General features: G+C 45.2%; 1 protein-coding gene across 1 annotated transcript in view; it reads left to right on the top strand.

The window, feature by feature from the left end:
- The window catches only part of RFX4 (regulatory factor X4), a 143,778-nt gene that overhangs the window by 88,354 nt on the left and 42,837 nt on the right, over window positions 1-12,587 (top strand). The window contains exons 9-10 of the mRNA XM_032593803.1: window positions 7,498-7,598; window positions 9,733-9,791. Of these exons, the coding sequence (XP_032449694.1) occupies window positions 7,498-7,598; window positions 9,733-9,791 (160 nt within the window). The remainder of the gene's footprint in view (window positions 1-7,497; window positions 7,599-9,732; window positions 9,792-12,587) is intronic.

Raw genomic sequence — 12,587 nt, forward strand, 5'->3', positions numbered from 1 at the left:
AGTAAAGCATATTGAAATTCAGGTGGACAAGTGGTAATATAGAGATAACCATGAACCATATGCTCTTTTTTTTTTTTACAGCTTTTTTAATGTATATTTATTTTTGAGAGAAAGCGCGTGTGTAAGCAAGCAGGGAAGGGGCAGAGAGAGGGAGATACAGAATCAGAAGCAGGCTCCAGGCTCCGAGCTGTCGGCACAGAGCCCGATGTGGGGCTTGAACTCACGAGCTGTGAGGTCATGACCTGAGCGAAAGTTGGATGCTTGACCTGCTGAGCCACCCAGACACCCCGATATGTTCTTTATTTATAAGAAATGTAGATCATTCTCAAACTTGGACTTTTCACCTCTTGTGACCTTGGCATAGTGGTTGTTGGTAATGGTTGGTTTAGCAGAAGTAAGGAAGCGCACGTGCGCGTGTGTGTGCGTGCGTCCGTGCGTGCGTGCATGTCTGTGTGTGTGTGTGTGTGTGTGTTTAGGGGTGGTGGACCGGGCAGGGAAGATGAGATATCAGAGAAGCCGAGAGAAGACTGAGATACTAGAGCTTTGGAGCCAGACACATCTGGGCTTCAGTCTTGGCTTGTCCACATAACTTGGTGCATCTCCTTGGACAAATAAAATAACTTCTCTGAGCCTTGATTTCTCACCTCTCTGCTGGGACTAACAATAGTACCTGCTTCGTAGGGTGGATGTGAGGATTAAATAAGAAATATGTGCGAAAGGTTTAGCACTTGGCACGCTGCACTCATTACAAGGCGGCCGCCATTAGCACTGTTGCTGTTGTGCCAGCATCATGGCTGGAGGTCATTCAGAGAGTTACAGGTGTGGAATTAAGATGCAGGAGCAGGGCCGAAGCTGGAGTTATAGATGTGGGAGCCACCTGCACAAAAGGGAGGAGGAGAAGGTGTGACACTAGAGGAGCAGGGCGACCCTGGGAGTGCCAGCCTGGGGAGCGAGATGGAAGAAGGGGACACGGGAAGTCGGCACCGCACAAAGGGCGGCTCCTCTTCTCCAGCGGCAGGTGATGTCTCCTGGGAAAGGTGCCCTGGGTGGGGAATGGCAAGCCACCCTCCTTGATGGTCCGGCAGCGATAGGATGATCACTCCAGACACTTAGCTAAAGTTTGACCTCTGTCAAGAGTGGCCAAATGTTCTGGGAAGTCTTCTCACGTAGAAGTTGGATCCAGTGTGCTCATCACTGATGGTGGTTTTGAACTTTGGCTTTATTACATGTGCAGTACTTTTGGTTCACTCAGTATTCAGCATTTATTAAGTGCCTCCTGGGTATCAGGCACTCTGCTAGGCACAGGGGGTGCATATACCATTTTTCTTTCATGAAGACATCCTTGGCAACAGTCTTTCCTCATACACCCGCATCCACTCACCAGGGCATCCTGGTTGGCTCTGCCTTCAAAATATTTTAATCTGACTATATTGCATTATTTCCATGGTTACCACCCCTCATCCAGGCCACTCTCTTGCCTGGATTGTTGCAATAACCTTCAAGCAGATCTCCCCCTGCTCTGTCCTTGCCTTTCTATACTCAGTGTTCATCCCAGGAGCCAACTACTCTTATCAAAACACATGGCAGGCTCAAGAGTGTTGAAATAGTTGGTAGAGCTGGGAGTGTGGGGAGACTGGCAGTTTCAAATCCTGTGGTCAATACTGAACCAACCTGTGAAGTTGTTAGGGGAGGGAGGGAACAGGCTGCAATCTGGGGCAGGAGATTTCCAGGTTGAGGGAACAGCAGATGCAAAGGCCCTGGTGAGGTTGTCAAGGACCTGAAGAAACAGAAAGGGCACTGGTGCTGTAGGAACTGAGTAAGCTGGTGAGATGGGGTGGGATGGAGTGGGAGGAGCTGCAGTCAGAGAAATAAAGGTGGGGACAGTGTGGATAGGGTCCTGTGGGGAATATGTTGAAGGTCTGCCCAGCTAGGGATTGGGGGCTATTCACTCATTCATTTCATTTAACAAACATTCCTTATATGCCCACTTGGTGTCAGGTGCTATGCTAATGGCTGAACATACAGTGATAAGCAAAATAGGCACAGTCCCTGCCGTCTGTATTGGAGCATGCAGTCTAGTGGGAAAGATGGATATTAACCAGATAATCACACAAATTAGTGCATAGTTACCAAATGTCACAACTACAAGGTCCTTCAAGGGGAAAAACCAGAGATTCCAGTCTAGTCTAGGGGGCTTCAGAGAAGGTTTTCCTGTGGATGTGACACCTGAGGAGGAGTTGAGTAGGCAAGGAAGGGTTGGATGCTCTTGGATGGAAAGATGCCCAGGTCAAAGGCTCTGAGATGGGAAAGAACAGGGTGGAGGCAAGTGGGGCCAAAATGTAGATGAAGAGAGAAAATTTAAGATGAGGCTGGTCTTTGGGGATCATGGTGAAGATTTTGGTTTTTATCCTAAGAATAATGTGAGGGGCACCTGGGTGGCTCAATCGGTTAAGTGTCAGACTCTTGATTTCAGCTCAGGTAATGAGTTTGAGCCCCACATTGGACTCTCCACTGCTGGTGCAGACCCTGCTTGGGATTCTCTCTCTTCCCCTCTCCTCCTCTCCTCTTCTCTCTGTGCCCCTCCCCTGCTCACACTCTTAAAAAAACAAACAAACAAACAAACAAAGAATGTGAAAGCATTGGGGGGCAGGGGAGGGGTGTTTAACCAGAAGTGAAACAGATCAAAATTGCAAGTGTTTTAGAGAAATCCCTCTCACAATGTGGGGTTGAGGTGGGAAGATGAGCAGAGCAGGGTAGGCTCTTGTACTTACTTGTAGAAGCTGCTGTAGTGGCCCAGGTGAGAGATGAGGATAGCTGAAAGTAGAGAGAAAAGGGGAAAACTGAATGAAGTTGAGAGGCAACTTGGAGATGAAACCTGTAGTATGTGGTGATAGGAAGAGAGACTATTTAAGTCTCAAAACTAGATACACTAAAAGAGGAACAACCAGCCATTTTAAGTCTCGTGGTGTAATGCAGTGGGTGGCACAGGGCCACCTACAAAGTTTTTGTGTCTTAAAAAAAAATGTAACTTAATTTGATCACCTCTTTAGACCTAACTGCCAGTCTATAAGAAGTATGCAGGATAGATGAACGTGTTAAATGGCACTATAAGGAAGACATGAACCAAATCAGAGTGTGGAACATGACAGGGAACAAATAGCATGATGTTGCTAACAAACCAATGCCATGAAACAGAATTTTTAAAAAGTCTTTGGAAATAGAACAAGGCAATGTTTTTGTGCAGTGTGTAGACCGTATTTGGATCCTGATTCAAAGAGACTAAAAGATATCTCTGAGAGAAATAGAGAAATTTGCGTACCAACTGGGCTTTAGCTAATAGGAATTGCTGTACATCGTGTCAGGTACACTAATGGCATGGTGGTTTTAAATGTGGCAGTGCATACATACATACATATATAAGGGCATGTTAGAAACACACACGAACTTTTTGAAATCATACATCTTGAATTTGCTCAAAGCATTCCAGACAAGCAAGCATGGCATGTGATAAATTGAACTGGAAAAACGTTGCTAGTTATGGAAGCTGGGTCACAGATTCTTGGAGGTTTATTATACTATTCTATCTTGGGGTATATTTAAAATGTTTTCATAATAAAAAAGTCAAACAAAAACTTTATGAAAAGTGGAGTTCCCAATGAAATAGAGAACGTAAGAAAAGAAACCAGTCTGACAGAGAAGTGAGGAGTTCAGTTTGGACATGTTGAGGTCGATGTGCCTTTGGGATGCTAAATGGAGGGGACCTGTGTGTGGTTGGTCTGGAGTTCTGGAGACCTCTGCTCTGGAACTGCGAGAGTGAGTATAGATGGTGACTGAAGCCATGGGCTTCCTGAAGAAGGATGTGTGTGAAGTGGAGGACAGAGGGTGGTACCTTGAAGAAAGAGTGCAGAGAAATAAGAGGGTTTGTTTGTTTATAATTTACATCCAAGTTAGTTAGCATATAGTGCAACAACGATTTCAGGAGTAGATTTCTTAATGCCCCTTACCCACTTAGCCCATTCCCCTTCCCACAACCCCTCCAGCAACCCTCAGTTTGTTCTCCATATTTATGAGTCTCTTTTTGTTTTGTCCCCTCCCTGTTTTTATATTATTTTTGTTTCCCTTCCCTTATGTTCATCTGTTTTGTCTCTTAAAGTCCTCATATGAGTGAAGTCATATGATTTTTGTCTTTCTCTGACTGACTAATTTCACTTAGCATAATACCCTCCAGTTCCATCCACATAGTTGCAAATGGCAAGATTTCATTCTTTTTGATTGCCGAGTAATACTCCATTGTAACTCCATTGTATATATATACCACATGTTTTTTATCCATTCATCCATTGATGGACATTTGGGCTCTTTCCATACTTTGGCTATTGTCGATAGTGCTGCTATAAACATGGGGGTGCATGTGTCCCTTTGAAACAGCACCCCTGTATCCCTTGGATAAATGCCTAGTAGTGCAATTGCTGGGTCATAGGGTAGTTCTATTTTTAGTTTTTTGAGGAACCTCCATGCTGTTTTCCAGAGTGGCTGCACCAGCTTGCATTCCCACCAACGATGCAAAAGAGATCCTCTTTCTCCTCATCCTCGTCAACATCTGTTGTTGCCTGAGTTGTTAATGTTAGCCATTCTGACAGGTGTAAGGTGGTATCTCAGTGTGGTTTTGATTTGTATTTCCCTGATGTTTCACGTGTTGGTTGGCCATCTGGATGTCTTCTTTGGAGAAGTGTCTATTCATGTCTTTTGCCTATTTCTTCACTGGATTATTTGTTTTTTGGATGTTGAGTTTGATAAGTTCTTTGTAGATTTTGGATACTAACCCTTTATCTGATATGTAATTTGCAAATATCTTCTCCCATTCTGTCAGTTGCCTTTGAGTTTTGCTGATTGTTTCCTTCGCTATGCAGAAGCTTTTTATTTTGATGAGGTCCCAATAGTTCATTTTTGCTTTTGTTTCCCTTGCCTCCAGAGATGTGTTGAGTAAGAACTTGCTGCAGCCAAGGTCAAAGAGGTTTTTGCCTGCTTTCTCCTCAAGGATTTTGATGGCTTCTTGTCTTAGATTTAGGTCTTTCATCCATTTTGAGTTTATTTTTGTGAATGGTGTAAGAAAGTGGTCCAGGTTCATTTTTCTGCATGTCGCTGTCCAGTTTTCCCAGCACCACTTGCTGAAGAGATTGTCTTTATTCCATTGGATATTCTTTCCTGCTTTCTCAAAGATTAGTTGGCCACACATTTGTGGGTCCATTTCTGGGTTCTCTATTCTGTTCCATTGATCTGAGTGTCTGTTTTTGTACCAGTACCATACTGTCTTGATGATTACAGCTTTGCAATACAGCTTGAAGTCCAGGATGGAGATGCCTCCTGCCTTGGTTTTCTTTTTCAAGATTGCCTCAGCTATTTGGGGTCTTTTCTGGTTCCATACAAATTTTAGGATTGTTTGTTCTAGCTCTGTGAAGAACGCTGGTGTTATTTTGATAAGCATTGCATTGAATATGTAGATTGCTTTGGGTAGTATTGACATTTTAACAATATTTGTTCTTCCTATCCAGGAGCATGGAATCTTTTTCCATTTTGTGTCTTCTTCAATTATTTAATAAGCTTTCTATAGTTTTCAGTGTATAGATTTTTCACCTCTTTGGTTAGATTTATTGCTAGGTATTTTATGGTTTTTGGTGCAATTGTAAATGTGATCAATTCCTTGATTTCTCTTTCTGTTGCTTCATTATTGGTGTATAGGAATGCAACAGATTTCTGTGCATTGATTTTATATCCTGCAACTTTGCTGAATTCATGAATCAGTTCTAGCAGTTTTTTGGTGGAATCTTTTGGGTTTTCCATATAGAGTATCATGTCATCTGTAAAGAGTGGAAGTTTGACCTCCTCCTGGCTGATTTGGATGCCTTTCATTTCTTTGTGTTGTCTGATTGCAGGGGCTAAGACTTCCAATACTATGTTGAATAACAGTGGCGAGAGCGGACATCCCAGTCTTTTTCCTGACCTTAGGGGGAAAGCTCTCAGTTTTTCTCCATTGAGGATGAAATTAGTGTTGGGTGTTTCACATATGGCTTTTGTGATCTCGAGGTATGATCCTTCTATCTCTACTTTCTTGAGGGTTTTTATCAAGAAAGGATGCTGTATTTTGTCAGATGCTTTCTCTGCATCTACTGAGAGGATCGTGTGGTTCTTGTCTTTTCTTTTATTGATGTGATGAATCACATTGATTGTTTTGCAGATATTGAACCAGCCCTGTATCCCAGGGATAAATCCCACTTGGTCGCGGTGAATAATTTTTTTAATGTATTGTTGGATCTGGTTGGCTAATATATTGTTGAGGATTTTTGCATCTATGTTCATCAGGGAAATTGGTCTATGGTTCTTCTCTTTAGTGGGGCCTCTGTCTGGTTTGGGGATCAAGGTAATGCTGGCTTCATAGAAAGAGTTTGGAAGTTTTCCTTCCATTTCTAAGAGGGTTTATTTTTAAAGAGGGACATGCATGGTGAAAGGAAGAGGTGGGATATCCTGGAGAAGGGGCGGTTAGTAATGTGGGGTTCCTGAGGAGGCAGGAGGGGATGACACGGAGTTGGCCCTTGATTCTGTCAGAATGGCCGGGGAGGAGATCTGTGTTCTGGTGGAATGCTGGAAAGTTCTCCCTTGGCGCTGTGTTCCCTGCAACGTGGGAGTGGTGCCCACAGCTGGTGGAGGGTGTGCAGGTGGGTGGGAGGGTCTTGGAGAAGGTTGGTGAAGAAGTGCAGAGTTAAAGAGTGAGAAGCCTGGGGGGACTGCCTTGGGAGGAAGTTGGTGATCAGGGTCTGACAGGAGAGTCCATGGGACACCGCGAGGGCAAGGTAGGCAGTGTTGCCGGGGGGCGAGGATGGTGTGGACGCTCAACACGGGCTCTGAGGTCCCCGTGGCGGCCATGCCAGAGGAGGACTCCATGGACAATGCGTGACCCAGCCCATTGTGTTCACAGTGAGAGCCTGAAAGTGGTGCACAAGGTCTCCCAGATTCTCATCTCATGCTGCAACCTGCTGTCCCTTCACCCTTCACCCCCTTGCCCCAAACAGCCGTGGGCTCTCCACATCAGATATGGTTTCAAGGTCAGGGATGTTTGTCAGTGCAAAGACAGGCTGTTGCTTCCCAGTTCCTGCCGAGTGGCCAGAGGCTGGGGCAGCCAGAGCTGGGCTGGGTGGGCCAACGCTTGGGCAAGACTGTCTGCAAAACACTGTTCCCAGGCTCATGGCCCCTGTCTGCACCATCTTGCTCAGAGTCCAGGCACCACGTCCCCTGGTGGCCACCGTGGGCACTGTGCATGCCCTGCTCAGACCCACCAGTGCTCAGTGGGGCTTGGGCCACCCGTCCTGCCCCTGAGGTTACTGCTCCCAGTGACACTGGTGCAGCCAGAACACCACCAGGGGAAACCAAACCCTGTCCGGGCCTATCGGGAGGACTAGGCAACACACCGCGGCACTTAAAATGGATCATTTCTCTTTCTAGCTTAACTCAGGTGATCCGTAAGTTTGCCAAGCAGCTGGATGAGTGGCTAAAAGTGGCTCTCCATGACCTTCCAGAAAATTTGCGAAACATTAAGTTTGAATGTAAGTACTGACTTTGGGAGCTGAGGGAAGGGAGAACAATGTTTTAGTGCCAAACATTTTACATAGGTTGTTAACAAAATAATAACAACAACAGCTATCATTTACTGTTTACAAAGCACCAAGTATTAAGCCTAGCGCTTTTCCTGCATTAACTCACTCGATCCTCACAGGAGGTTTATTACAGGTGGCACCTTTCTCCTTTTGTGGAAAATAGAACAGGCTTAGAGAGGCGGTAAGTAGCAAAGGCAGGATTTGCTCCCGGGTCTGTCTGTTGACACCAAAGTTTCTGTTCATCACTGCCATCTCCTCTCATTAATCCTCATGCCTCCTCTGTGATGTAGGGAACAGTATCCCTATCCTGCAGATGAGGCTCTGAGAGGCAAAGAAACCTCCCCAAAGCCACACAACCTCCCCTCTTACCACATGCAGCTGGTAAGAAGGGGCCAGAAGTCAAACTCAGGTCTGTCTGACCCCAAAATTCGGAGATTTCCCAGAATCCCCTGCCCCCAAAATGGTGGTAAGAGGGGACAGAAAACCGCTTCAGGGCTTCACATATTCAATTCTCTGCCTAATGAGAAAGCCAAATTAATATTTCTCCTACGGGGATTAGGACTGTGATTTTTTTTTTTTTCTGCTAAGCATCACCAGCCATTCTGTATCATTAGTTTTGCCTGAGAAAACTGGTCCTATTTCGCTTTCTCAATGTTTCTGTACTTGTGGGAAGACTCATGTGCTATTAAACAAAGATGATATGATTTTAAGCAAAACAAAGTTTTAAGATATGTTTCTTAAAGCACTATTTGAATACAGCTTGCCATTCTTGCCCGGAATAAGTGCCAGCAAGGAAAATGAAGGCGATCAAATTACCCTCTCTCTGCAGGCAAAGGGAGCCCTTTGAGACATGCTTTGAGGCCGCCTGCAGTGCCCATCACCTATTGATAAAGCCTGCTTTATTTCGCAGCCCTCAGTTCTTTTCTCTTCGTGAGCACTAAATTCCACATCACAAAGTTAAAGAAAAAGTAATTAAGGAGAAGGATTAACGATTGATCGGTCTGGAAAATTAGAAGTTCATCTGTGCCCCGAGCCCCCCCCCCCACTCCATTCCTCCACCCCACGCCCTATTTTTCAAACCAAGCTGGCTCTGAGTACAAATTAGAATAATCCCAGGGAAATTTCTGTTTCTTGACCAGTTCAGAAATTAATGAGAAGAATGCCCTGCACCCGTTTTAATTGTGCTGACCAAACAAACCTGTTGAAAGTTGGCAGCCTGGAGTTCTGTTGGGCCCTCCACCTGTGGGTGCCTGCAGGAACCCGCTCTGCCCAGGGAACCTCGGGTGCACTTGGAGAATGTGCAAGGAGGGGAAACACACGCCATTCCAGACAGCTCTGCAGGAATGAAGACCTGGGACTGGGACGTGGCTTGCCTGCTGTCCTGAAATCTGCAGATTTAAGATCACCCCACTTCAAACCATCAGCTATATACTCTCTCTCTCTTTCTCTCTATATGTATATAATATATATATATATATACATATATATATATATACACACACACACACACACTATATCACTATAGTAAACAGGATCATCAAAACATGCAAATATATCATGGAGATCATTTGATAAAAATGGCCGATTATGAATGCAAAGCCACATTCAAGGTGCAGCCCAGGATTTCATCCTAAAAGCGGCCCCTAGTGCCACACACCACTGAGGCTCAATCAGATTTCCCTATTAGATATACTACTTTTACAGGGCCCTCTTCAAAGCTTCCACTCGATTCCAGCAATTATTTATGGGGAGAAGTGATGGAGCTTGCAATTAGCGAAATGAAAGACAAGTAAATAATTGCTTTTACTCACGGTTGATTGACACCACTATTTCTCACACCTGCCAGTGTGGCAGGCTGGTGACTTTGAAATATGTACCCCAAATATCGCCATTTTAAGGAATAGTTGTCCGCATGGGAGAACAAAGAATCAAATGCAGAGTTTTGCCAGTGGGTGCATAAAATGGGGTTGGGCGGTGAGACAAATTTAGGGAAATAAGCTACTTTTTGAATTCTGTCCCTGGAAAATCCAGGGTGGGACCATACAGCATGCCAATATTTTAAGCTAATGCTTTTCTCTTGCAGTGTCGAGAAGGTTTTCCCAAATTCTGAGACGGCAGACATCACTGAATCATCTCTGCCAGGTATGTGTCCTGTGTCATGTGTTCTAATGACCACGAAGTCATTGCAAATGGGAGACAAATCATGAAAACAACTCCTGGGAGGATCTGTCAGGGTATGGCTGTTTAATAGTTTAATACAGTACAGTAGGTGCTTGATACACTCCTACTGTTACCTTTAATTTCTACTGATAAAGAATAAAAACATTAGGCAATCACTAAATAGTTGAGATAATACACAAAATAATTTCTGATGTCAGTTGCCCCTTAACCCTTCACACATATTCTCTGGTGCCCAAGCTTGCGTTTCCCTTCAGTAAATTGGCATTTCTCAGCCACCGTTGACATCTGAGACTGGATAATTCTTTGCTGTGGGGAGTCGTTTTGTGCACTGGAGATAATTTAGTAGCATCCCTGGCCTCTACCCGCACGCGAGTGCCCAGATGCCAAAAGCACCACCCACCCCCAGGTACCACCCTGGTTGTGACAGTCAGGAATGTCTCCAGACACTGCATCCCCCCCAGTTGTGAGCCACAGAGAGAAATGATGCAAACAGATAAAGAGCATGGTTTGTTTGTTACGTATGTGTCATTCAGAAGAGTTCAAAGCCTGTACACAGTATGTTAAGTATTTGCCCACTTTTATTTATTTTTTCCAGATTTTTGTTCTTTTTAGCACAGAAGTGACATATGCTTACTATAAAAATTTCAAAAATAACAAAAATGTGTACAATGAAATGTGAAAGAGCCCACTCTTAACTCCTTAGTTGTAACTTGATGGTATAAAACCTTGCGTTTGTACCTTAAGTTTGTACCTTAAGGAAGGGAATCTTAGTCTATTAAGGCAGCCTGTAAACATTCACGAAAATATCAGTGATCTCAGGGACACCTGGGTGGCTCAGCCAGTTAAGCTTCCGACTGGGTTCAGGTCATGATCTCACAATTCCATGGGTTCAAGCCCCGCATCCAGGCTCTCTGCTGTTAGCATGGAGCCTGCTTGGGATCCTCTGCCCGCCCCCATCCCCCGACCTCACTCTGCCCCTCCCCTGCTCATGCGCGCGCTCTCTCTCTCTCTCTCTCTCAAAAATAAACAAACATTACATTTAAAAAGAAATATCAAGGGGCGCCTGGGTGGCGCAGTCGGTTAAGCGTCCGACTTCAGCCAGGTCACGATCTCGCGGTCCGTGAGTTCGAGCCCCGCGTCAGGCTCTGGGCTGATGGCTCGGAGCCTGGAGCCTGTTTCCGATTCTGTGTCTCCCTCTCTCTGCCCCTCCCCCGTTCATGCTCTGTCTCTCTCTGTCCCAAAAATAAATAAACGTTGAAAAAAAAAAAAAAAAGAAATATCAATGATCTTAAAGCAGAAGGGGCAAACTGGTGGCTGCAGATGGGCCCTCAGGTGGGTGGTTTGCATGTGTTCCAAACTTGTTTTTACTTCCTTATTAAAAGTTGAAACTGGGAGATGATAGCAAAACAGCCCTAGCACCACATTTCTGAGGTCAGGGATCAAGTGGATGGGCTGAGCTCCCCAGCAGGCACTGTGCTCCCTGTCAGCCCCACTTCCTCTCATACTTGGCTGGCCCACCTCACTCACATTGTCACTTGCCTGCCCTCTCTGTGTTGGGTTTGCCTCCTCTCCCTTATACTGCTTGTTCTGGGTTGGTGCCAGTTATTCAAGGTCAAGGTTGAAGGAAGGGGTTTCTGCTTAGAGTGGCCTGAAGGAAGCCTCCCAGCCGGGACCTCGAAAATACAAAACTACACCCACAAGCACTCACTCTTCCTGCCCTGCCCCTGGTGTAAATGGCACAGTGGGTGGTTTGAAAACCAGAGGGAAACGCTTCTGTGTTTCTGCTGCCTGGGAGAGAGGCCATACCTGGGCACTGTTCAGGATGGGGCAGAGGCTGACAGATTAGTGGGATTTGGGAGAGAAAACAAATATTGGCAAAATAGAAAAACACTGCCATATGTCCAAGGGTGTATGCCTTCTGGTTCTTTCCCCAGCTCGGAAGAGCTGGGCTTGGGATGTATCAGAGAACTAGGCATGGCTTTGGTGCCTCCCTCCTCAGCTCAGACAGTTTAGGAAAGCCTTTGACCCTTTAATGCACGCATAGGTAAAAACATCCATATCTGTACCTACAGCCATCTGCACACACCTGTGCACTCTCTCCACTTCCCACACAGACAGTGCATATTTTAATTCGTATAAATGCTACCTTTCCGTCTTCACAGGACAGCGCTCAGACACATTTCTGGATCGCCCAAAGGAACTGGGGCTGGTGATAGGAATGAAAGACCATCGAACATCTTGACTAATATGCCAGCGAGCTTTCCTAAACACATACAAGTAACACTTAAACCCAGGCTCTAAATACCCAGGCCCTTTCGGATACACTAAGCAAGCAACTTGGCATTCCTAGCTCAACGGTTCATTCCACAAAGTCTTTTGAGTGCCTACTGTATGCCAGACACTGTGTTTAGTGATACTTGCCCTCAGCAGAAAAACAAAAACAAAAACATTTAAACAAAAACCAATTAAAAGTGATAAGTGTTATGAAGGAAACAAAGTGGAAATAGAGAGTAATGGAGCATGTAAGTCCAATTTAGAAAGAGTGCTTAGAGAAGGCCTGTCCGTGGGTGTGACATTTCAGTTGTGACGTGATGGCAGGGTGAGAGAAGAAACCTCTAGCTGGCAGGGATGCCATGTGCCACGGCCCTGATGTGTCCCTGCCTCACCACAAAGAGAACAGATCCAAATAACAGCAGCTCCTTTATTGAGTTCTTACCCCCTAAACTGTGCCCTTTGCAAACATTATCTCAGGGAAGG

The sequence above is a fragment of the Lynx canadensis genome, chromosome B4 (assembly GCF_007474595.2).
Source record: "Lynx canadensis isolate LIC74 chromosome B4, mLynCan4.pri.v2, whole genome shotgun sequence".
NCBI classification, from domain to species: domain Eukaryota; kingdom Metazoa; phylum Chordata; class Mammalia; order Carnivora; family Felidae; genus Lynx; species Lynx canadensis.